This window comes from Carassius carassius, chromosome 15, assembly GCF_963082965.1.
Source record: "Carassius carassius chromosome 15, fCarCar2.1, whole genome shotgun sequence".
In the NCBI taxonomy this organism is placed as follows: domain Eukaryota; kingdom Metazoa; phylum Chordata; class Actinopteri; order Cypriniformes; family Cyprinidae; genus Carassius; species Carassius carassius.
The window spans coordinates 29017020-29043279 of record NC_081769.1 but is presented as its reverse complement, the minus strand read 5'-3'; the positions used below and the strand labels follow the sequence as shown (position 1 = coordinate 29043279).

The 26260-nt window shown below is 36.0% G+C and overlaps 2 protein-coding genes and 1 long non-coding RNA gene across 5 annotated transcripts; 2 read left to right on the top strand and 1 right to left on the bottom strand.

The window, feature by feature from the left end:
- Positions 1-260: 260 nt before the first annotated feature.
- Positions 261-9261, top strand: mtx1a (metaxin 1a). Of its 2 annotated transcripts, none has more exons than XM_059568390.1 (8): positions 261-417; positions 4534-4603; positions 5573-5652; positions 6513-6605; positions 6678-6860; positions 8006-8082; positions 8187-8344; positions 8456-9261. In XM_059568390.1, the coding sequence occupies exons 1-8, from the start codon at positions 337-339 to the stop codon at positions 8674-8676; spliced, it is 963 nt and encodes a 320-aa protein (XP_059424373.1). In that variant the 5' UTR covers positions 261-336; the 3' UTR covers positions 8677-9261. The 2 variants fall into 2 exon arrangements, with proteins under 2 accessions (XP_059424373.1, XP_059424372.1); XM_059568389.1 differs by lacking the exon at positions 261-417 and adding an exon at positions 2889-3361.
- Positions 9262-11951: 2690 nt separating this feature from the next.
- On the top strand, positions 11952-25312 carry thbs3a (thrombospondin 3a). Of its 2 annotated transcripts, XM_059568346.1 has the most exons (21): positions 11952-12169; positions 13084-13290; positions 13626-13879; positions 14143-14245; positions 14353-14379; positions 14467-14549; positions 14627-14678; positions 15615-15763; positions 15916-16056; positions 16791-16865; positions 16956-17108; positions 17340-17450; positions 17838-17945; positions 18236-18395; positions 18482-18600; positions 19221-19273; positions 19435-19637; positions 19719-19897; positions 21190-21238; positions 21316-21512; positions 21618-21794. In XM_059568346.1, the coding sequence occupies exons 1-21, from the start codon at positions 12094-12096 to the stop codon at positions 21792-21794; spliced, it is 2676 nt and encodes an 891-aa protein (XP_059424329.1). In that variant the 5' UTR covers positions 11952-12093. The 2 variants fall into 2 exon arrangements, with proteins under 2 accessions (XP_059424329.1, XP_059424330.1); XM_059568347.1 differs by lacking the exons at positions 11952-12169; positions 13084-13290; positions 13626-13879 and adding exons at positions 24643-24782; positions 24952-25312 and having other exon boundaries at positions 14131-14245; positions 21618-21790.
- Positions 24863-26134, bottom strand: LOC132158820 (uncharacterized). The gene is made up of 2 exons (XR_009437715.1): positions 25830-26134; positions 24863-25154 (listed from the first exon to the last, which is right to left on the bottom strand). It is a non-coding gene; the product is annotated as an uncharacterized LOC132158820 (long non-coding RNA).
- Positions 26135-26260: the final 126 nt, after the last annotated feature.

Here is a 26260-nt window from a genome sequence, read left to right as displayed (position 1 = left end):
ATGAACACATTGTAACAAATAATGCAGTGAATTAAACGAGTTTTTAAAGAAAAAAAAAAAAACTCATAGCCTAATTTTTTCTTGTAAAACGTAGTTTAAATACATACTCCAGTAGTCTTCATTTACAAACTCGAATTTTAGTGGAGTTGGTATAAAATTACCAATGCTGTATATCACATAATTTTACACACCCATATATTTAAAGTGCGTTAAAACTCATTACACAAACCAAGCATTACTACCTATGAATGAACCGCAGCCACAGATTGACGGATTGGTGGGACTTTTAATTGTCGAAGCGTCAGCTCCGGGTCACAGCTGTTTGGATTGTGAAAGATGGCGGCGCCCAGTGAGCTGTTCTGCTGGAAGGATGGGTTGGGTTTACCGTCAGTAAACACGGACTGTCTCATCGTGCTGGTGAGTCTTCATCACTGGATCGTGTAGTCTGGATTCTTATACGGTTTGGGTTCTGCTTAAGTTTCCGTCTTTGTGTAGAGAATCGCCTCACTTTAGGAAAGTACAGTGGCTGTTCGAGATGGTACAGTGATATCACATAGTCATATCACAGCTTTTAACGTGGAATATATATTTATAGTAACATTAATAGTATTTATTTATAGCATTGATTACATTTTTATGATTGATTACACCAAATTTGTATTCTTTGCGTGATTCTAAAATGCATTGTAATTGTATAGTATTGTGTGTATTATTGTAAATAAAAAGTTATAAACAACAGTTGTAACTACTATTCACATAAAATTATATCTAAGTACCTTGAAAACACACTCTCTCGCTCTCTCTCTCTCTCTCTCTCTCTCTCTCTCTCTCTATATATATATATATATATATATATATATATATATATATATATATATATATATATATATATAATATATTGCGCTCTCATCCATCCATTCTCCAAACCATTTGTCTTCTCTAGGGTCACTGGGAGTCTTCTATTTTCCAGAATAATAATCTGCAGATTTCTGGCCACAGCTACTATTTGTAGTTAAATAAGAGCCTACCAAACTCATTGCTTTTTCTTCCCCTTGTCAAATGTGTGTTGGAGGATCATGATTTTACACTGTCTAAATACCAGTCAGGTCATGCTGCCCTTTGAAATGGGAAAATATACTATTTTCTTTTTTATGCTTTTATAAAAAGCTCAAGTGTTTTAATATCCCAGTTAACTCCACAGCCAAGGTGCCTATCTACAGATATTTTTGCTTCATGAATCATATTGTGGGATACATTTCCTCCTGCTGTTCTTATTTTTCCGCTTCAGTTTGGTCACACCAGGGCGCCACCTGTCTGTGCTACTGTAAACCAAAAACCCACAACTGTCATCTGGAGTTAACATCCATCTCATCTCCCATCGGCAGCTTTGGAGACTGCATTCAGATTCGTTTTATTCCTAATCAACAAAGATTGTCTGTGGGCACAGAACCAGGTCACTGTCACTGAAAACGCATGTTAAAGTGATTAGGTTACATCAGCGCTGTGTGTTTTGGACTCTCTAAAAAGTGTGGTGGGATTTTTCCAGCTCTCGTCTGTGTGTTACAGTCTGTCTGTACCTACTCTAGGCGCTTTGAAAACCACAGGCATGTTTTGCTCCCTGTGTCTAATGGTTTAGTAATATAAAGTTCATTCAGAATTTTCCAGATTCTCATTGCACCAGAAAGGGTATAGTTGCATAAAATTGTAACTGCATTTGAAGGTCTGAGGATGTCTGGAGATTTGCCTGCTAGCTGCCAGTATAAAGGTAGGCCTGTCATAATCATAACGTTTTTGACAGTGATTAATTGTTGATTGTAATTAATGATACTGATTTGTTTTATTAATTATGAGAAGATTAATAGTCAAATTAACTTGCATTTTTATGCCATAATGTGAATAAAATGTTTTCAAATTAAAATTTAAATATTTCAACCATGCTCCTAATAAACAACATTATTTTGTTGTATATCTTGTATTTGTTTAAAATGTCTTTTTACTTTGATGTATTAATGTAATTTAAAATTATTCATTTCAATAATAAAATATAACGTGACCCCAAACAACAAAACAAGTCATAAGTGGAATATGTATATTTGGAGCAATAGCCAACAATGCATTGTATGGGTCAGAATAAACAAAAACAAAAATCTTTAGGATATAAAGTAAAGATCATGTTCCGGAAGTTATTTTGTACATTTCCTACCATTAATATATGAAAACTTAATTTTTTATTAATATTATTCATTGCTAAGGACTTAATTTGGACAACTTTAAAGGTGATTTTGTCAATATTTTGAATATTGTCCTATCCTAAAACCATACATCAATGGAAAGCTTATTTATTCAGCTTTCAGATGATATATAAATCTAAATTTCAGTAATTAACCCTTATTACCTTATTTTTTGGTCACAATATCTTTTTTAATAATAATCATATAATAAATCAAATAATCTGACCAGACATTTCTGTAATAATTATGACAGGCCTACTAGGAGATCTCTTGTGATGTTATGTGTTTGCTTTTTTCCTGCAAGTTGATTTTAAAAATATGCTCATTTGATGTTTATGAAGTATTTTTTTTCTTTAGTGCTTGATGTTTTGCAGTGGTCTTGTATTCTCTACTAACACGTAATGTTGGCACAGTGTAATCTTGTCAAAAAAATCTTGTCCTTATTTTTTCATGATAAACTTAGTTGCTTGATGCACTTTTTACATTTGAAAATTAATAAAGTGCTCCGATAAGAAAAACAATGAAATGTTACCTACCTTTCAGCAAAAACATTTACTCTAGCGTTGCCATTTATTGACGAATTAACTCCTGGTTGGTTGCTTTGTTTTGGTGTATTAGAACACTGTTCCCTAACGACAGAGCAGTGATTGGATGTGCAGCAAGGCAGGGGCGGGGCTTAAAAGAAGAACAGTCCAATCATCATCTGCGGCACTCTATTTAAGGATTTTATGAGCGGCTCAAACTAATTATTGCCATCTGCACTTTCAAGAGAATCTGTTCTGTCATCTGTGGCCTAATTTCCTTGTGTTTATGTGTACAGCAGGAGTCTGATGAACTGCCTTTACTGTGGGCAAAGTGGATTTCAGCCAGCTATAGTTTTCCTCGTTGTGTTTGCTTTGGACAGTACCGGTTGTTCACATAGGAATGATTTATTTCCAAACTCGATCCCCTCTACTTTACGAGCCACAATTTAGGATTGTGTAGGAATCAATCTAGTAATAAATCTGAGGTTGTGATGTCAGCCTTTGATGGCGCTTTTCCAGCTCACCGCTCGACTACAGCCGGAAAAAGGAGAAAATCTCAGAACACAATACTCAGCGTTTTCCAGAAATCCACTTTCCTCTCCCTCAGTGAGTTTTTGAGTGCTGGTGGTAGCCTAATGTTAAAGAAATCACCCAGAAATGATTCTGCTGCTGTTTTTGCGATAAAACACAAACAATCTGAAGGATCTTCATGCAGCTGTTTTAAAAGTCTTTTAACCATTTTAAAAGACAGTTCATAGTGAACATTTAAGAAGTTCATACTACACATATCTTCCGAAGCCATATAAAACATCTGAGGGACTGACTGGCATACTTTGTGGCATAATTACGTCCATCCATTTTCTATACCCACTTATCCCATGTAAAGTCATGGAAGAGTTATTCCCAGAAGTTAATTGTTATACTATTTGCTATTTATTTTATTTGTAATAACTGCTTCATTTGTAGTATTTTATAACATTTGATCTTCACAGTCAAGGTCAGATGTTCAAGAGCTGCTTGAAGATTCTTCAAAGATTACAGGATTGTCAGCTCTGATAGCTTCATGGGCAGCATGCTGACATATAGCGCCATAATGCTTCGGGCATCCCGAGTTCAAGGCCTAGCTCGCGGACATTTCCCGATTTTGGTTTTTGGGTGAACTATTCCTTTAAGAATCAAGTCTGAATATTTTTGAGTCATTCTTGTTTTAAGTCTAAAGTGAAAAGAAGCACTCCAGGGAATTTAACCCCAGTGATCAACAGTATAAGATGCTTTCAATGGAAAGAATCTGCTAAATGACTTGCTGAAGGTCTGAGCCAGATGTGAAGCGCTCAATCTGTCAGCTCTCAGTTGCATGTGCAAGAATGTGAAATTCCGTCCCTCTTTATCGGATGTCATCGTAAAACGAGGCATGAACCCCTAACCCCGTCCAAGAGCTGAATGGAGCTGTTTGTTAAAGTTAGCTAGCAGTTGTTGTTTATTCAGGTTGTATGCTTGCTTTTGTTGCAACTACTTAGTTTGGTTTGCAAATTATACATGAGTGATATCTCAAGTGATCAGCTAAAATTGCTTTTCTAGCTCTTGAGATGTATAATGTTGGCCTAGCAGATGGCAGATGGAGGAAGGAGTTGTGTCTAGAGACCAGAATGTGAAATATTGGCATGATACTAGCAACACACTAATAACCAGATTCAGTCTAAACCTGGAAGTATAAATCTAGTTAACCAGAAAATGAAATTAGTGTACATAATATTAATGTATTTTATATAATTTTCCAGGCATACGCTCGCTTTGCTGGAGCTCCGCTAAAAATTCACAAGATTTGTAACCCCTGGAGAAGCCCCACAGGTAAGCAGGGAAAGTTTTAACAATCTGTTTCTTGGCAAACACTCCACATTCATTAAGATGAACATTTAGCGTGTGCTGAAGCACGCAGGCCTCTTCCTCTTTCCTGCCGAGCTGCTGATAACTTGCGTCTGTATGTTTTCTCTTTCCACATTCTTAGGTATTATTTTCCTTGGCTCCTGAATTCTTTCAAATCTCAATATTATTCCATATTTAAGACCCATGTCCCTTCAGCAGTTTTATGTTTTATGTAGACCCTTTGACTTTGCAGGAACAGCTTAAGCACTACATTCACTTCATCACTCTTTACAAAAATTTTTTATAAAAATGAAGTTAATTAGCCTGTTTATCACATTTGTAGCGGATGTATCATTGATACATTTTACTGGTACTAAAGCCTTAATAAATAAACAATTAGTTAGTTCTTTAATTTTTATTTTAAATATTAAATTGTATTGTTTATACATTTATTATACTACATTTATTAGTATATACATCTTATTTATTTGTATTTTTGGATAAATGACTACTTATACAGAAATTATGAATTCAGTTGATCAAAAGTTACAGTAAAGACTTTCATCTTTCAAATAAATGCTATTCTTTTGCACTATATTTATCACATTTACATTAATTTATTTTATCCAAAGCGACTTACAATTGCTATATATGTCAGAGGTCACACGCTTCTGGAGCAACTAGGGGTTAAGTGTCTTGCTCAGGGACACATTGGTGTCTCACAGTGGATTCAAACCGGGTCTCACACACCAAAGGCATGTGTCTTATCCACTGCGCCAACACCACCCCCATTTATCAAAAAATATTAATCCGCAAAACTGTTCATTATGTAATACTATGTTTTCTAGAGATCACACATTTTTTAAATGGACTGTGTCATTGATCATTTTTATAGTGCTATAGAAAAGAAATCCTTTTTTTATGTTTTTACTGATGCTGATGTCTTTACTGAAGGGTCACTTCCTGCTCTCAGGACCAAAGATGAAGGCAGCTGCTCCCAACCCAGTCAGATCATCATTCAGTTGAGGAAACAGGTGATTATCTCTTACCTCGCTGCTGTCACGGTCCTCAAGCATTACTCTAGTTTCCCTGTATATTTCACTCTTTATTTCGGGTTCATTCGTTTGAGAACCGCAGCCTTTCCAGTGATATAAAGGCTTCCCTAATTTTCTCATTAATCATGTTGGATTTGCACAATGAAGATACCCATTAAATTTGAATGGAATGAGACACACTAAACATGTGTTTTTAGTAAAGGTTTTAATTAGGTACATAATTAAAACCCTTCCTAGAAACACGTTTATAGTTGCTCATTCTACCAGTAGTAGTGCTGTTCCAGCCAGAGCTGCTTACAGAGTCAGGAGCATACACAGATCAGATCAACGCTTGCAGATTTATTCACAAAACACTACACAACTGGAAATAAGTGTGCATTTTTGAACTTCCGGTTTCTTAGTCCCAAAGTCAGTTAAATGTCTGAAATAATGTCTGTGAAGAACACAAGCAACTTTTATGACATGCTACATTGGGATGATTTTAAGAGTTTACATGTCTTGGAAAAAGGCTGTTGCTGGCTAAATGGGAATACAGAGGTTGTCAGAAACAGGAAAGCTTGCAAACTGTTCTAACTCAGACGTTTGCACTAGTAGATTTTAAATAAATATTAAAAGATTTGTCAAAAGTGATCGTGGTGTAGTTTGTTTATAACAAACGTAACTTCTGCCTGAAGATTATCTTGATTAACAAAATCTTTGATGATCTCAATCTTTTGCTGGTCAAAAAAAAAGGCAGTGGAAAAATTGTATTGGCTTTTTGACTGATGACCGAAAGTCTGGATTCCAAGGAGTTTGATTTGTTCAGTGTCGTATAGTAATACTGGAGATTTGTGTTTCAGAAATACAATGCAGACTTTGATCTCTCGGCCAAAGAGGGCGCAGACACGCTGGCCTTCATCTCACTGCTGGAGGAGCGGCTGTTACCTGCACTGGTGAGATTCAAGCACTCCACCTTGAAGAGGAAATTTTAGTGGGTACATGCTCAAACTCTCATCTCCCTGCAGATCTATGCTTTGTGGATCGATCCTAAAAACTATGTGGAGGTGACGCGCCGCTGGCATGGAGAGAATATGTCCTTCCCGCTCAACTTCTTCCAGCCGGGCCGCATGCAGAACAGGCAGCTTGAGCGACTCCGCCTGATCCGGGGAAACAGTTCGCTGGAGGCGGGAGAAGAGGCAGAGAAGGAGGTTGGTGGGGATATTGTGTTTGTTTTTGCTGTGCAATGTGCATCAGATGGTGGGTGGGCTGTGTCTGTGACACTAACACCTCCCTGAGACTACAGCCAGAGGCAACAGTGTTCTGGTCCCTGAAGAGGATGCTGATAAACCAGCAGATGTGTGGAATCTGGGCTCAAGTAGAGCAGAAGTTCCGTTCTGGCAGAGAATTCTATTTTAGATAGCTGCTAGTCTGATGTTGGGAAACAACTCTGCTTGTGTGCATGCTTGTGAACTGTTCACCACAGCTGAGCAATATATTAAATGTTACGTTTGCGATTATGCTTTTAATTCAATATGAAAGGAATAGGCCACCAAAAATGAACTTTCTGTCATCATTTACTCCCCCTTGTGTCTTTTCAAACCTGTATGACTTTCCTTTTTCTACAGAACATGAAAGAGCATAGGTTGAAGAATGTTGGTAACCAAACGTTTTGGACTTAATATTTTTGCCCATACATTGAAAATCTCTGGGAACCAAACTGTTTGTTTACCAGCATTCTTCAAATCATCTTCTTTTGTGTTCTGCAGAAGAAAGAACGTCATACAGGTTTAGGAAGACATGAGTGGGGAGAAACTAATGACATTTTCATTTTGGGTGGACTATTTCACTCCAAAATTTCAAAAAATGTTTTTCTTTTTGCATTTAATCCTTTTTTATTCTAATCTCTTCAGTGGCTATTTGGATAAAACAAAGCTTCCTCTTTCTCCTTGTCCTTGTTACAGTGAAATTAAACATTTTAAGTACTGAGGAATATTAATTAACTACATGTCCTTACTTTACGGTTGGGATTAGGATTAGGGTTTGATGCAGGGTTACTTGCATGTAATTATGCGTCATTTATTGTTATTATAATAGTAAGTGCATGTAACAAGGACACCTTAAAATAAAGTGTTACCAAAGAATGTTTGCAAATACACAAATATTGAGATATATATATATATATATATATATATATATATATATATATATATATACACGGCTAAATACTGAGGTATAAAACATAATGACTGATAGAAGTAGAGAAAACGAACATAAGAATCTATAATCTAGTTGTTTCTCGCACATCCTCTCAGTTGTTGTTATTCTCTGTGACTCTCTCCATCTTTCCCTCCAGCTTTACCACGATGCTCTGGAGTGCCTCAATCTTCTCTCTCAGCGCCTGGGACCGAACAAGTTTTTCTTTGGCGATTCGTAAGTATTTTACTCATCAAGGTTGACCTTTTAAGCTTTACTCTCAGTTGATTGTGGGTTAGGCTTAATATACATTTTATGTCTATGTGTGTGTGTGTTTAAAGGCCCTCTTCTCTAGATGCATATGTCTTTGGTCATCTAGCTCCACTTATTAAGATCCGTCTGCCTAACTGCCAACTGCAGCAGAACTTGAAGAATCTGGACAACTTGAACACATTTTGCTGTAACATCCTGAGCTTGTACTTCCCCAGCGAGAATAAAGGTGGGAGACCAACAACCACAGTAAATTGCTTGCAAAGAACAAAACAGCCATTGTTCTATCTGTAGAGTAAGAGTCATTGAGTCCTCATGTTCATGCCTGTTCTGTTTGCAGAGGGCGTCAATCGTCCGATGTCCAGCACACAGCAGGGGAGCGACTTTGACAACGAGCCATACAAGAGACGCAAGCAGCTGCTGTCAGTGCTGGTCGCAGTCGCAGCGATGCTGAGCTACGCTCTCTTCACCGGCATAGTAGCTATTGAGCATGTGCAGGAGGAGAAGCCCATAGGCCCCGCCTCACTCAGAGGCCCCTCCCATGAGGAAGAGGAGGACTGAATAAGGATGGTGGAAGAAAACACAGGAACAACATATTGTTGGGGGTTCATGTATTATTTATTCCTTGAGCTTTAATTGCATGATAATCTTTGGTTTTATATCTTATTTTTTCCATAGAGCTGCACTCGTTGTTTTTATCTTTTTGACTGGGTACATTCACCTGTGTTTTCTTTTCTTGTACCGAAAAAATAACTGTTTATGGCTACAAATGTTAAGCTAGGTTTAGCGGAGAAAGCACTTAAAACTTCAACGTGGTCACCAAACACATCGTTCATTGTGGACCAAAACATGGCTTTATGATAATGAGATTAACATCTCTTATGTGCTATTGCCTTATTTGATGCTCTGTGTTTTTCTTTTAATACATTTTATTTGCACTCCTGTGTTTTTCTGCTCTGCTGTCAGTACTGGTCTGCTGTTATACACTTCAGAGAGATTAATATTTATGTTAATGTGATGATCCTATTGAGTGAAATAGGAAATTACCAGAATTTTATGACTTAAATCAACAAAAACATATCATTTATTCTACTTCATGTCTCATTCCAAACCTGTGCAACTTGGTTTCTCATGTGAAATAGAAAAGGACATATTATCTAAAATTTCGGATTGATTTGACAGGATGATTTAAAAGATGTTCTTTTGTGACAATCATACAGGTTCACAACAACACAAGGGTGAGTTAAAGATGACAGAATTACAAGTTTTGAATACGCAAACCCTTTAAACACTTTCAGCTTACTGCAAAGGATAAAGAGAAACGAGTTTTAAATTATTGAGGATTAGAAATGGAACTTGCATATTTTTTAGGAAAACGTAACTGATTTTTAAAGCCAGAAGTTACTGTCCAAAGAAATCTTTGCTGACAGACCACAAAACTGGCTAAGATGTTTTAGTTCCTGTAACTTTCCATGAGGTCCATGGCAGTTAAACTAAAGGAGAGTGATTTTTTTTAATCTAGTTAGACTGTTTAAAAGAGAAACAATGGATTAATGAAGATGTCTAATTTGGGTATTTTTACTTATTGTTTGTTGTCCTTCTCTCTCTCTCTCTCTCTCTCTCTCTCTCTCTCTCCCTCTCCCTCCCTCTCTCCCTCCCTCTCTCTCTCTCTCTTTCTCAGTATCTTTGTTTAAGACCATAAAGCTCCAAAACTAGTTAACTAGTGTGTTGATATGTGCGAATTCATTCACGGACTAGATTCTACAGAGATGGAAAGTAAACTACAGATTGAACAGTCAGTTAATCTCATTTCACAAGGTGTTACGGGCTGTAAATATATATTGCTTATGGAGTTCTATTTTCCTAATTTAATGGGCAAATAAATAGTCCTGAATAATCCTTGTTCTGCTGTGGGTTTCTGTATTTTCTGCAGTTGCAATGCTGCATTGACACAGAGGGAGTTGCTGATTTTATCTGTTGCATTGTTGTAACAAGTGACCCTGAGGACCGTTTGTGTGAATTGGAGGTTGTAAGAAAGAAAGATATTTGTTTCAAGCTGCGGTTTACCTGCCGGCAGTGTTACTGAGCATCAAAGTTGACTGAGCGAGGGCCCTGTGAATTAGTGCCCTGGGGAGACACAGCTGTGTGTTACAGCACCAGACTGGAATCCCTTGCTGGCTCCTGTTCATTTTCTTGTATATGTGTGTGGAAACATAGCGAACCCCCTCCCCAGCACTAGATCCAGAGCAATCAGGAGCTCCCCGAAGCCGCACGACATCGTTTAATGACCTCAGAAGAATCATCTGGGAAAGAATTCCTGTTCGAGAAGGAAAAATGCATTTGGGTTGTGCTCATTTTCCACACAGGGATTGAGGTGGAGAAGCAGTGGGTGGGGTTATGCTCTGAACTATGTGTCATGGACCAAACTGGTTCTGGTTTTGTTCAGGGGCTAAAACTTTGATTCATGACTCCATTGTGAAGATTTTACTCAAAACTCATATTTTCCCTTCTGGGAAGAGGGCTTGTTTAACAAGCTCCTCATTTAAAGTGCATTCTGATGGTGCTTAGTATAAAAAGCTGAACAATTTATTATATTTATATAAAATTTTATTTTTTTCGGCTTGCAGGGTCCAGTAAAGCTCAAATATGACAGTACTGTTCCCCCGACACCTGCTGTTAAAAGCTGTTTCTAGGGAAACTCAAGAGGTAATGAAAAATAAACATCACCCCAGAACAGACTGTCGGGACTGGACGCTGAAACTGAACAGCACTCATAGGCTACTGCTCTGCTTTGAAATGTCTGCATTTTCTTTATGCCTGGAGATGGTGTTTGCAAGCAGTTTGGCACAAAATCAAGAGAATGATGTATTTGTGCAAGAATAGATGTCAAAGCCAGTGTTTGAATCTGTTCTTTTCCCAATACAACAATTCTTATGGTATTACCATGTGTGTATTGTTTTATGTGGGCTATCATGAATTGTCACTCAGAAATTGCAAGTAAATTTCACAAATAATTACAGTACCACATTAATATGACATTATGAGACTAAGATGTTTCTTTCAAAACATGCTCCAATTAACTTTTAATTTACAGCGTGTTAAAACTTTTTTTTTTGTTTTTTTTTACAGTTTTTACAATGTTTTAATATCAATGAAAGCGTTTGTATCTCAGGGGGTTTAAAATGTTTAAAAAAAACGTTAAAAAGTGCATACACTAATTCTACAAAAGATTGTATCATTGACGACACTTATTAAATGTATAACACAAATATATATATATATATTAAAAATCCCTAAGAGCATTTGCCTCGCTGCAATATTTTTAGTTTCGCGAGACGAAACACGAGACACACACACTTTTTCTTACGGTTTTTTTTTTCTTGCAAGAGTCAAACATACGTCCATGGCTGTTGCACTGGGTTTTGAAGACAGCTTGTCAAAGTTAAACATTAAAAAACGTTCTGGTTTATTTTGGAACGCTGAACGCGTCCTTTGTTGACGCCCCCTTGAGTCTATGCGTGCTATCAATTTTGCTTGTGTGCTTTACACGAGATTAATTTGTTGTATGATGAGGAGGAGGGCGGATTCAGTTCTCAGAGCAGCTCATTCTCTCCTTCAGTAAACGCAGCTCTCTCTCTCTCTCTCTCTCTCTCTCTCTCTCTCTCTCTGTCTCTCTGTCTCTCTCTGTGTCTCTCTCTCTCTCTCACTCTCTCTCTCTCTCTCTCTCTCTCTCTCTCTCTCTCTCTCTCACTCTCTCTCTCTCTCTGTCTCTGTCTCTCTCTCTCTCTCTCTCTCTCTCTCTCTCTCTCTCTCTCTCTCTCTCTCTCTCTCTCTCTCTCTCTCGCCCGCCCGCTCTCTCTCTCTCATTCCTGTACAGCGCAGGTTTGTTCCAGTGGAAATATTTCGTGTTTCAATGCATCGCTGACGAATCTGTTCTGGATATTTTCTGCATCAAATGTGCGTGAATTATTTGTAAACATGAAAGTTTGGGTCAGTCTCTTCATGTTTATGTTCGTCTGGTTCGCAGAGAGCGCACAGAAACAAGATGTACCGGGTAATTATTCGATTTATTAGTTTTCTTTTTTTTATATAACTCATAATTATTTACACTGACCTCTCTCGGGGAGTTGTCAGCTAATATTCTTTATCTTTCCTTTATTTCGGTATGTGTATTTTAAAGTAATTTCATTTATTTGCTGTCTTTAATTTGTATTCACTCTTGTTTTGAGAAAGTTTGAGACCTCGTCCATTAAAGCTCTTATAGAAGAAGAGTCAGGGGACATGATGAGAGTAGGTTATTCGAGGAGACTGTAGTAACTACTAGTAAGCTATAGTAAATTCCTCATTCACTCACTCAGTTTTTTTCTTCTATGAATGAGTTGACCCAATTTCAAAAACCCAGTCCAAATGATTAATTCACAAATAGGTCTGATCAAGTTCTCCAGTTCATCTCACTAACTTTTGATATTTTTTTTAATTTAACATTTAACATTTTTATTTAACCAACCAAATTTAGAATAAGACTGACTGGGAAGGAACAAAAACTATTAAGAATAATTTAAAATAAATTCAATGCATTACAACAGAATAATCACACATAATAGACATGATGTATTAGAAAAGACATAAATTCTAAAAAGCTTGCCAGATAAAATAATGGAATTATTGTTTCATATGATCATCACTGTATAAGTTTGCACGTGGCTGGTCACCAGAGAGTTTTAAAAAACAAAATTGTTAGACATTACTGTTTAACTGCTTTTGTGGGGCTTTTATTGCTTTTCATTTTATTGGTCGTTTTGAGTCTTATTGGAGTTTGACAGCTGTGCTCACTTTAAACTGTCATTGTACAAGAAATGAGTGAAATATTCTGCAATAATTCCACATTCTTGGAAAAATAACAGTACAGGATATAAATTTGGGACAACATGACATCATTCATTTACTGTCTCTGTTTCGCTCTCTCAGTGATAGACGTGTTGAGTTTGGAGGATGTGAAGCAGACCGTGGCTGCGGTGGAGAAGATCTCTTTAGCTCTGAAGACTCTCAGTGATGTGTATGTGATGTCTTCCTTCCGTCTGCCTGCTAAACTGGGTGGAGTTCTGCTGGGCCTCTACAACAAGCAGGATAACAAGAAATACCTGGAGGTTGCCATCATGAGCAAGATCAACAAAGGTAATGACATTTTTTTGTAATCTATAATCACAATCAACTTGCTTTTTCTCTGAAACTGCATTTCTTTTCTGTTGACTTCACTGTATATGCTGTTGTATAATGTTGACCAACAGCCAAAAGCATGATATTTACATTAAAATATGGCTCCATTTTGATATGGAATGCCCACTTTTTGACCATCGACTAATTTTTTTAATAAATAAAATCAAGTTTTTCCCTACATTTTCTTATTGAATATTCTTTTTCACTTTTAATAACATCACATGACAGAGATCAGATGGGTTGCTGATTTAATGTCTGCTCAGAACATCTCTAAAAGGTTTGTTTTACTCTAGTTCTGGTCCGGTATGTTCGTGAAGATGGGAAGCTGCACACAGTAAACCTGCAGAGCCCAAATCTGGCAGACGGACGGTCTCAGTCTGTTATTCTCCGTGTGGGTGGCCTGCGCAGAGAGTACCTGAGCCTCGAGCTCTATGTGAACTGTCGTGTGGCTGACTCCGCCCAGCGGCTGCCCCCATTGGTCGCTCTGCCCAGAGATGCAGAGCTGGTGGAGATTCGTAATGGCCACAAGGCATACACTCGGATGCAGGTGAGACCAACATGATATGATGTCTTGAATTATGTTTTCACAACACCTGCACTATCATTCAAATGTTTGCGTTCTGTCTGAATTATTTTGTATTTTGAGTTTCAATGAAACAATAAAGAATTCAGGTTTTCATTGAGGAAACTATTCCTTTAATTTTTAATGAAAAAAGAGATTAGTTGTGATTGGTTAAGAACTGAAGTCCAGATATCAAGACTCATATCAAATACTATAATCAAATTTTATAATCGAAGTTTTTCGTCCAGGGTTCAGTGGAGTATCTTAAACTGGCTCTAGGGGGCACTGTTGCGCAGGCTGGGGCACTTACCGACTGTCCCTTTCAGGGGGACGCCTCTTCATATAACATAGGTTAGCCAACATCAACACAAGATTGTACATGGAGCTTGAATATGTGGTTTTTGATTGCTTGCAAAAACTTTGTCTGAAATATGTTTTGTTTAAATGTTGTTTTTCAGTGAACGGCGAGGTTAATTCTATTCTAGGTGAGTGGACATTGGTGAAGGCACGTTATGCAATTTGTTAGTTTTGTATTTATTTAATTCGAAGATCTTTGATACTTTTTTGTACAGGTGACCACACTAAAGTTCTGATTGGCCAGCTGATCATCTTTAATCAGATCTTGGGAGAGCTGAGAGAGGACATCAGAGAACAGGTGTGAATGAGTTAGTGTATATATGTGAGGGAATCTGTTCTGAACATGTTTGATTTATGTGTTTTTGCACTATTTAGGTGAAAGAAATGTCGCTCATCAGGAATGCTATTCTGGAGTGCCAGATGTGTGGTGAGTAGCAACATCAAATCATTAAACCATCCAGACATGGGCTGCAGTCAGACAGAAAAATTCCTTTCCAGTCCTATTTGTAGTGCGAATAGCTGTGTTAAGAAAGAAAGCGATCACCAGAACAACAGGCGACAACTAGTTGTTTGTCATGCTTTTGTAAAGGATTCCTGACAGGATTCCTCTTGATAGATTTATATTATTATTATTATTATTATTATAAAACAAACTCTTTATTACATGGGATCAGAGAGTCAAAATTAAAACTTTGTGGTTTAATTGTAATTTAAATAAACTATTTTCTGTTTTAATACAATTTATTCCTGTTAAGACAGCTGAATTTTCAGCATCATTATTCCAGTCTTTACTGCTCCTTCAGAAATTTTTGTAATATGCTCTTTTGCTGCTCAAGAAACATTTCTTCTTCTTATTATTATCATCACGATTGTCATGTTTTGAGAAAGCCATATTCATTTTATTTTTTTGTCAAACAGTTAAAAATAAAGATGAAATATTAAAATTGCTAAAATAATGACTGCCATTGTCTGCCATTTTTCAGGCAAACAGAAAGCCTTTCGACACACCTCCCAGTATTTAAAACAGCAATCTCTATAGAATGTATCCCATAATCTAATTCAACTGTCTGAGCTTTTATTTCATGATTAAAATGCTTATTTCATATCTAACGCTTTCACATAAAATTTAATCAGGAAGTCAATTATGAGGTCATGTGACAATGTTTGAAATGTTTTTCTGTTTATATACTCTGTTTCAAATACTGCTTTTTAATAGTAGGCACTTTACAGTACAGGAAGTCACAAATATAGCCAGACAGAGGGTTTTATATTCTTTAGTTTATTTATAATTCACATAAGCTTAGATTTCTTGAGCTTATTGATTCTTATTGACTTATTATGATACAATGTCTCTGGTTTGAAGGATTTCATGAGCCGCGTTCCCGCTGTCAGCCCAACCCCTGCTTTAAGGGTGTGGGCTGCATGGAGACGTTTGATTTCCCAGGGTACCGCTGTGGCCCATGTCCGGAGGGCATGATAGGGAACGGCACACACTGTCAGGATATAGATGAGGTGGGTGAGGGCATGTACTGTTGGTTACAAGACTGTAAGTCTTGGTCCAAAAACCATTGTAACTGGTTATGTCTGTGTTTCAAAGAGATTTGAATAAACATGCCTTTGCATTTGTTTAAGCTGTTTCATATTAGCATGTCTCTCCCCATTAGTGTGCAGAGGCTCAGCCGTGTTATACACCAGGTGCATGTGTCAACACAGCAAAAGGTTTCACCTGTGAGCCCTGCCCGCCCGGACTGTGGGGTACTCCTCTCTCTGGATTCGGTGTGGAATATGCAAAGAGTCATCGTCAGGTACCGTGCATTTATTTGATCAAAGTTACAGTAAAAACTGTTGCATTGTAAAATATTACAATTTAAAAGAACAGTTTTTTTATGTTAAAAATAAATTTTAAATGTAATTTATTTCTTTTTATGGCAAAACTGAATTTTTAACATCATTACTTCAGTCTTCAGTGTCACATATAATTCAGAAATGATTATTATATGCTGATTTGCTGCACAAGAAACATTAAAAGGATTTTTATGAGCTGCATAATATTTTTGTGGAAACTACTATGAAATTTTTTTTTTTTTAGGATTCTTTGATCAATCGAAAATTCAAAAGAACATCATTAACTGTATATAAAATAGAAATCATTTGTAATATAAATGTTTTTATAGTCACGTTTGATCAATTCAATTGATTGAAATTTGTTATAAAATGTAAAAAAAAAACACTAATAAAGTTACCCTAAAAAAACTAAAAAAGATTATTTTCCTATCTATAATCATTTTTTGCCTATAATTAATTATTTTTCATCCACCACTTATTAAAGCAGCTGGACTATCAAAAAAGGCAAACTATTTTTAAAATAAAGGTGAAATGCGTAATTCAAATGTTTGTAATTGTCAGTGTTGTTTAAGAGTCACCTTTAGTTCCAATGGCTCCAAAATTATTACGACACTTAAAAATGCCTGAATGCATTAGATAGCAAAATAGCAAAACATGCAGCAACTAGTGTCTTTTTCTGATGAATTTATTTCAGGAATGCTCTGATATGGATGAATGTCTTGATTTGGCCAATGCCTGCACACCCAACTCCATCTGCATCAACACCATTGTGAGTATGAGTCATAAAACGCCAGTACTTTTTCTCTGGAATCATACAAAGTGTATATGTTAAAATTGTTGATTTCTTCTCCCTTCTTAGGGATCATATCGATGCGGTCAGTGCAAGGTTGGATATGTTGGGAATCAGACAGCTGGATGTTTCCCTCGGAAATCGTGCGCTTCGCTCAGTTTCAACCCCTGTGACACTAACGCTCACTGCATCATTCAGCGGAACGGCGACGTCACCTGCGCTGTATGTCTACACAATACACATACATTGTGTCCTAACTACATGCAATGTGTGAAGAATTCAGAGAAAGATTGCAGTTTTTCACACAATCACATCCAATTCAAATGTATTAGATTCTTAAAGCTGTAGTTCAATCAAATATGAAAATTCTGTTATCAGTATCATATTATCTGTATCATATCTTTATTGCATCGTGTTCAAGTTTCCTAGTGAACTTCTGTATGATTCTCTTAGTGTAATGTCGGATGGGCCGGTAACGGTCACACCTGTGGGAAGGACACGGATATTGATGGTTATCCGGATCGCTCCTTGCCCTGCATGGACAACGACAAGCACTGCAAACAGGTCTGATACTCGCAGTCATTTTACCCACAATCCTTCTCCCTGCACACACTGATGCTGTATAAACATTCATAAACTGATGTGACTTTTTATAATTATTGGGAAACCACATTGATCTATTTATTCTGATGGTTTATACACTTGATTCTTTCCAGTTCAAGTACAATTGTCCATACATGTTTTACCTTTCAGGGAAATTAAGCTATTCATCCTAGATGAGGTAATGGGTTTACATAAACCAAGTTTGTTTTTGTGTTTATGTTTGGACATTTATATGATAGATTCACTGTAGCTTGCAGTCCCAAAACGTTTCCCATGTCAGAATGCCGTATTTATGCTGCTCTTGCTTGAAGCGTTGAACTAGGGATGTTTATATTGTGTGTTTTTCAGGACAACTGCATCTTCACACCCAACTCTGGTCAGGAAGATGCAGATAATGATGGGATTGGAGACCAGTGTGATGAGGATGCAGATGGAGACGGGATAAAGAACGTAGAGGTGTGTTTGTGGACCATCCAAGCAGTTTTGTTATTGTTAACCAAAACTATTAAAAATCAGTTTCATTATTAGAAATATATTGAAATATAGATGTAAGATGAAAATGCTAGAAATTAGAAATGGGACTGAAATGTACTAAAATTATTCAAATAAAACTGAAATAAAAATAAACTGAAGCTAAATGGAAATATAAAAACTATTAAAAATAACGAAATAACTAAGATTAAATATGAAAATAAAAGCTAATTCGAAATACTATAATACTATATAAATATTTAATTCTTTTTCAGGATAACTGTCGGTTGGTTTCCAATAAAGATCAGCAGAACTCTGACACTGATTCGTTCGGGGATGCATGTGATAACTGTCCCACCGTTCCCAACATCAATCAGAAAGACACTGACAATAACGGAGAGGGAGATGCTTGTGATGACGACATCGATGGAGACGGTAAAGACTGTTCGGTTTGATAAAATGATCTTTATTGTGTCCCTACAACATCATCTTTGTTTGTGATGAGTGTGGATGTTTTGCAGGAATCCAGAATGTGCTGGATAACTGTCCCAAAGTGCCGAACCCAATGCAGACAGACCGGGACAGAGACGGAGTGGGGGATGCGTGTGACAGCTGTCCTGAGATCAGCAACCCCATGCAGGTACTGCATCTCATCTTAGCTTATTTAAAACTTTTAAACTTATATTATATATCAATGCAGTCTGTAAAAGAAGTTCACCCAAAAATGACATCTGTGTCATCATTTACTCACCCTCATGTCTTTCCAAACCAGTGTGACTTGTGGAAAATAAAAGAAAGCTATGTATAGTATATCACATTTTAGCCACATTTATGACACATTTCTACTACAAAGCTGTCATATATCTTCAGAAGACTTTAAATTTAACACACATTTCAAATTGACAGTTTTTATGATAATTTATAGTGTTTTTTGTCATTTTGAAACTTAATAGCGCCTGCCAGGTTTGGTTAAGTTTTGGTATCTGATTTCCAGTAAGTTATTTTAGTACTTCAGCTTCAACTTGTTTCAGTTAGTTATCAAGGAAACATTTTCCTTTAGTTATTAATTTAATAATTATATTTGATTGTATTTCAGCTACAATGTTTATTCCGGTTTGAAAAGAAAAAGGAACTACTCCTAAAACAAATAATTTGAGTCACTAAAAAACAGCTAGTTCTTGCTTCTGCAGTAAATGATCTTTTCATATACTTATGTAGAATTAATTGAATGAATAATAAAGTCATTTATTACTATTGCAGACCGATGTAGACAATGACTTAGTCGGGGATGTTTGTGACACCAATCAAGACACGTGAGTAAACAGCTCAAATGTAAATTCAAACATACAAATCACACAATTGGCAGATTATCCATTAGCCTGTATATGGTAAGACTTCTGCCATCTAGTGTCTAATAGTTGCTAGTAGTTAAGTTTCAGTTCAGCTTATAGTGTTTAATGTTGTGTGTTTGCAGTGATGGAGACGGACACCAGGACACTCGAGATAACTGCCCCGACATTCCAAACAGCTCTCAGCTGGACTCGGACAATGACGGCATCGGAGATGACTGTGACGATGACGATGATAACGACGGGGTCCCGGACAATCATGCCATCAATGGCATCGGACCCGATAACTGCAGACTTATTTCCAACCCCAACCAGAAAGACTCAGACAGTAAGAGCGTTCATATCCACTAATGGCTAATAATCCTCCTGATTAATGACTTGCGTTATTCCTTTCTGTCTTGTCATTTAGGTAACGGAGTCGGTGATGTTTGTGAGAATGACTTTGACAATGATGCGGTGATGGATTTGATTGACGTGTGTCCAGAAAGTGCTGAAGTCACACTTACAGATTTCAGAGCCTATCAGACGGTCATTCTGGACCCGGAGGGGGACGCTCAGATCGACCCCAACTGGGTGGTGCTCAATCAGGTAAAGCATCATTCCTTCTGCTCTCATTGACACAAGATTTTGTTCTACTTTTTTTATTTTTACGAGAATGAAACAGTCTGTAATGTTCATATATTCTGTAATATATATATATATATATATATATATATATATATATATATATATATATATATACAGTACAGACCAAAAGTTTGGAAACATTACTATTTTTAATGTTTTTGAAAGAGGTTTCTTCTGCTCATCAAGCCTGCATTTATTTGATCAAAAATACAGAAAAAAATGTAATATTGTGATATATTATTACAATTTTAATTAAATTATTGTTTTTCAATTTATTATACTTTAAATTATCATTTATTTCTGTGATGCAAAGCTGAATTTTTAGGATCATTATCCTTTAGAAATCATTCTAATATGATGATTCATTATCAAAGTTGGAAACAGTTCTGCTGCTTAATATTTTTTCAGAACATGTGATACTTTTTTAGGATACTTTGATGAATAAAAAGTAAAAAAAAAAAAGAAGCTATGTTTTTTAAATATAAATATTTTGTAATAACAATATACACTACTGGTCAGTAATTTGGGGTCAGTAATTTTTTTTCTTTCTTTTTTTAAATAAAATCAATATTTTTATTCAGCAAGGATGTGTTAAATTGATAAAAAGTGATAGTAAAGAAAATATATTATTAGAATATATATTATTAGATTTTTTTTTTTTTAATAAATGCAGTTCTTTTTAACCTTTTATTCATCAAATATATTAGACAGCAGAACTGTTTCCAACACTCATAATAAATCAGAATATTAGAATGATTTCTAAATGATCATGTGATCGACTGGATGTTACATGTGACACTGAAGGCTGGAGTAATGATGCTGAAAATTCAGCTTTGCATCACAGGAATAAATTATTTTTTAAAGTATATTCAAATAGAAAACTATTATTTTAAGTTGTAATAATATTTCACAATATTACAGTTTTTTCTGTATTTTTGATCAAATAAATGCAGGCTTGATGAGCAGAAGAACCTTCCTTCAAAATCATTAAAAATAGTAATTTTTCCAAACTTTTGGTCTGTACTGTATATATATATGCATTAAGAAATTGTCACTTTAAGATATTTATTACAAAAAGGAGGTCAGAAATTGAGATTTATATAAAAAAAATAAAAAATAAAGAATTATTTCTCTACTTATGCCTTAAATATATATATTTATATATATTTTTTAAATATATATATATTAATTAATATATAAATATATTAAATATATATATTAAATATATTAATACAGATGAATTTGTGTTTCAGGGTATGGAGATTGTTCAGACCATGAACAGTGACCCGGGATTGGCAGTGGGTGAGTTTGGTTTCAGTAATCAGGAGCTAAACGCCCAGTGGACTTTCACATGCAAAATGGAAATCACTTCTCCACAGGTTACACAGCGTTTAATGGTGTGGACTTCGAGGGAACTTTTCACGTTAACACGGTGACTGACGACGACTACGCCGGCTTCATCTTTGGCTATCAGGATTCGTCTAGTTTCTATGTGGTGATGTGGAAGCAGACCGAACAGACATACTGGCAGTCGATCCCCTTCAGGGCCATGGCTGATCCTGGTCTGCAGCTCAAGGTGCAGATATTGCTTAAATTGCTTTGGTTCATGGAAATATATTGTCTTTCTAAACTCTATTTGAGCTTTTGGGGAGTAAGGCTTTAAAAGTCTGTGTTTGTGTAGGCAGTGAAGTCTCGTACAGGTCCAGGTGAGTTCCTTCGTAATGCTCTGTGGCACACGGGGGATACGGATGGAGAGGTGAAACTGCTCTGGAAAGACCCACGAAACATCGGCTGGCAAGATAAGACCTCGTATCGGTGGCAGCTCAGCCATCGGCCACAAGTCGGGTACATCAGGTGAGATCTCCTACAAATGGGACAATTGCAAACACAATATACATTACCGTTCAAAAGTTTAGGGTCAGTTAGATTTATACTTTTATTCAGCAAGGACCCATTAAATTGATCACAAGTAACAGTAAATGTATTTATAATGTAACAAATGATTTCTATTTCAAAGTAATGCTGTCCTTTTGATCTTTCTATTCATCAAAGAATAAAACATTTCCAAAATATTAAGCAATGCAACTGTTGTCAGCATTGATAATAATAATAAGATTTCTTGAGCATCAAATCAGCATATTAGAACGATTTCTGAAAGATCATGTGAGACTGAAGACTGAAGAAATTAATCATTTTAAGATCTAATCAGGGCTATTAGTTAACTAAAACTAAAACCATGAAAAAATGATTACTTGAAATAAAATAAACATTAACTCAAAATAAAATAATATAGACATATACAAAAATGTAACAAAAATAAAACATTTACTTAAACCCCAAATACTACTATAAAATGAAAATACATATGCAAATAAAACAACTCAAAATATTAATACAATCTATATTACTGTCTCAGTGATACAAAAATAAATGACTGTTTTAACTGTATTTTCAAACAAATTAATGCCACCCTAGTTAGCATAAGACACTTCTTTCAAAAAAAAAAGGTGCATTCCTTTAGTAAGAGTAATAAGGTGTTTGTCCCTGCTGAAACAACTTTTCTGTCTGTTGGGTTGTGGGTTGTCTTTGTCGTCACAAGAGGGCGCAAGACCAGCCTCGGTCATCGACTGCACTGGCAGCTGATGGAAGCTTGTGCTGCTGGTATACTGGAGAGAGGGCGGTGGGAGGGATGACTAGTTATCCTTAAAATTTCTTCTCAGTCGTCCCCTCCTCTTTTGCCCCCTCACACCCCTGAGACTCTGCTGAGTGGTTGGGCCCCCTGGCTTCCCATTGTTGAGGTTGCCATGCCATTGAAATCCTTGGCAAGAATTTTCTTGGTGCCTGTTCATATGCAGATCCAACGGAAACTACTGTAGTGGACGGACCGTTAAAGAAAAAGAGAAAAACGGGCCGCAGAGGACAGTTAAACATGTATTGTGTATGATTTCCTGAACTGCGTAATTTCTTGGCATTGTTTTGTGAAACAGATGCTCTTTGCCAAAGAAATGACGAATGAACTCTAACAAAGGCTCAAAAATGTGATTTTAATAATGTCATAACAGAAATTGATTTCAGTAACTTTTTGTCTTATGGTTAAGCAGTTCTGAAACTTTCAAACTTTGAGTCTGCATGATTATTAAAAAAAACTTCAGATCGGAACTTTCCCAAGTTTATAGTAGTTATAAATACTTACAGGAAGAGAGAGCTGTGTGGAGCTCTGTGTGTGTGTGTGTTTGTGTACGTACACATGTACACAGTTTTGTGAGACAATGTGTAGTCAAAGCTTTGTAAGGGCCCTTTCAAACACACACACATAAACACACCTGCTTTGTATTCAGAGAGAGGAGTGAATAGAGCACTGAAGTTCAGTCCACACACACATACTCACACTGGATTGTGCTGCAGACATGCTCCTCTCATACATAATGCAATTTAAGTCCAGCCTGCCGCTAAATCAAATCAGACCTCATTTATTATCAAGTAATTAGAGGGTGAGCGGGTGGAGTTTAGCAGCGGCTGTATTCAGACCGAATATTCTAGAACAACGGTTCTCAACTGCTAGGTTGTGACCCAAAATTGGGTCAGCAATGCTAAAAGTGAATAATAAAATTCAACTAATCTTATGAGTGTGCATTTAGGATGGCAAAATACAAAGGTTTTTAACTGGAAAGAGAAAATGTTTCCCATTTTGGTTGTGTGTCCAATAAGACTCTAAAGTACTTTAGTGCAAACTTAGTAGAATATAAAAGTGTACTGTAATATTTTCTACATTTTAGTTATAACATTAATTCATCATTTCCATCCAAAGGTTTGGAAAAATGTAGACTTTTACAATGTTTTTGAAAGAAGTCTCTTATGTTCACCAAACCTGCATTTATTTGATCAAAATACTGAAAAAACAGTACTGTTTTTATATAAGTGTTGTTTATTCCTGTTATGGTAAAGCTTAATTTTCAGCAGCCATGATCCTTCTGTTGCTGAATATTTATGTGGAAAAACATTAGGGTAAGATTTTTTTTTTTAAAGGACACATTCAATTCATCAAAAGTGACCAATCTATAAGATATGTAACCAATAATAAGAAATATTATTAGTAATTAAGCACCAATAATAATTGATAATAATGGAGCACCGTATCCGCATATGAGAATGATTTCTGAAGGATCATGTGACACTGAAAACTGCAGTAATGATGCTGAAAAATTTGCTTGCATCACAAGAATAAATGACATTGTAAAATATATTTAAATACTATTTATTTTTAAATGTAATAATATTTCAAAGTTTTACTGTTTCACTTTTTTGATCACATAAATGCAGTCTGAGGGCACATAAGAATATTTAAACTTAATTATTCCAAACTTCACCTTTGAAGCAGTAGTGTATATTTGTAATGTATTGTTATTATTAACAATTATATTGCTATGAATTAAAACATTAGACACACACCCATATAAAATTGTAAATAAATAAATAAATAGTTGCAATTATTATTATTTTTTTTCTCTATTTATGCAGTTTGTGGTACAATTAATAAATCTCAATGTTTGATCTTAAGGCTGTTTTTTTTGCTTGCTGGTAACAGTTTTGGTGTTGTTTACTTTATTTTCAATATTCTATCTAGATCCAGTCCTCTTCTGACAGTAGTATTTTTCAGTCACATATATAAGAGGGCTTTAATGTGTGCGCTTGTGCTCCTGTTGCAGGGTGAAGCTGTATGAAGGCACAGAGATGGTGGCTGACTCTGATGTTGTGATTGACACCAGTATGAGAGGGGGCCGTCTGGGCGTGTTCTGCTTCTCTCAAGAGAACATCATTTGGTCCAATCTGCGCTACCGCTGTAACGGTAAAGTTTAATCCACTCTTTCATATTTAAATTATGATCCCCAGATCCTCAAAGTCTTCAAGAAATCTGAAATCTACAAATTCTGAATAAAAGTTGTTTATTGACAAAAAAAAGGATTACAATAACAAAACTACACACTCACAAAGCAAATGAAACATATATTTTCCAGATACTGTTCCAGAGGACTTCACTACACACCGTAAACAGGTTCTAATGCACATAAAGGTGTGAGAGGAGTGAGATGCCCTCCGTCTCTCTCTCTAGACCCTCTGAAACCCAGCGTGGGGCCACTGAACTCCTGTGTGCGAGGGGCCAAACAACCAGGAAAGATGAGAGATTTACCCAGCGTATGTGTCACTCTGGATGAGGAGACTGAATGAAAGGAGAGAAAAGACTTTTATTTTATGTTTTGTGCGTTTATGTTTGTCATTGCGGAGCTGTATGAGTGTATGTTTGAGAGAGTCCATTAGCGTTTGTTTGCATTAACAATGAAATAAAGGGATATGATGTATTTTCTAAAACACAACAAATACCCAAATGGTCCTATAATCCTTATTAATACATGACAAAAACACAAATCAATTCTAAAAATACCCAAAATGAGAGTTTGATATGTCAACCCCAGAATTCTCTTGTTCTGTATGCTATTAATGATGAATGAGAGCTAAGCTCAAGCATATGTATTTAAATATATTAATTTAACATTAGTTAAAATAAAAATGTATTAAAGATTATATTTGAATATTTACAAAAACTCTAGAAAATATATTTTATATCAACTCAAATGAGAAATGTATGCTATGTTTGGAATAGCATGCTTGTATACTCTTACTTTTTTGTGCAGTATGTAGTATAATGCGCACAATATGCATATTTTCTGTATACATAAACGCATAAACACTTGAATTATCTATTATATTTTCCAAACTGTGCAGTATACATCAGTGCACACCGTATGGAATACTATATGTAATGCAAAAAAGTACACAGATTATGATGCATACTGCACAATATTTAGTGAGTAGTTAGTAACTGCCTTATACTCACACCTGCAGTCTGGCGCCGCCCTAGTGGTTGAGCTCTTCATAAGCGGCTGTTGTGGCGGGAGATTACTGCGGGAGTCGCGTGTTCCTCGTGGTCAGGGAGGCCGGGACGAGTGCAATATTGGCGGGAGATTGAACAACAGTGCACAACATCCCACACCTGCCAGACCCCAGGACTACAAACACACTCTCTTAAACACTTCAGAGTTCTCCTCAGAACTATAACACAGATTAACACAAATACACCCTTTTTTTATCTCTCTATAACAAGTTGTCACATATCAAGTTTGAAACATTTAAGTTATTTTTAAATTAAAAGTTTAGCTTGTATATATATATATATATATATATATATATATATATATATATATATATATATATATATATAAAATATAGCCTATATTTTAATTTAGAAATGAGGGCCAATGCAGCAGG

Excerpts from the sequence above, each read along its gene's own strand:
- mtx1a (XM_059568389.1), top strand. The coding sequence starts at position 3,260 with ATGGCGCTTTTCCAGCTCACCGCTCGACTACAGCCGGAAAAAGGAGAA. Across the intron at positions 6,606-6,677 it reads AGCGGCTGTTACCTGCACTG|ATCTATGCTTTGTGGATCGA; the intron begins GTGAGATTCAAG and ends ATCTCCCTGCAG. Across the intron at positions 8,083-8,186 it reads AAGTTTTTCTTTGGCGATTC|GCCCTCTTCTCTAGATGCAT; the intron begins GTAAGTATTTTA and ends GTGTGTTTAAAG.
- thbs3a (XM_059568346.1), top strand. The coding sequence starts at position 12,094 with ATGAAAGTTTGGGTCAGTCTCTTCATGTTTATGTTCGTCTGGTTCGCA. Across the intron at positions 19,274-19,434 it reads TGTGACACCAATCAAGACAC|TGATGGAGACGGACACCAGG; the intron begins GTGAGTAAACAG and ends GTGTGTTTGCAG. Across the intron at positions 21,513-21,617 it reads ATCCTGGTCTGCAGCTCAAG|GCAGTGAAGTCTCGTACAGG; the intron begins GTGCAGATATTG and ends GTGTTTGTGTAG.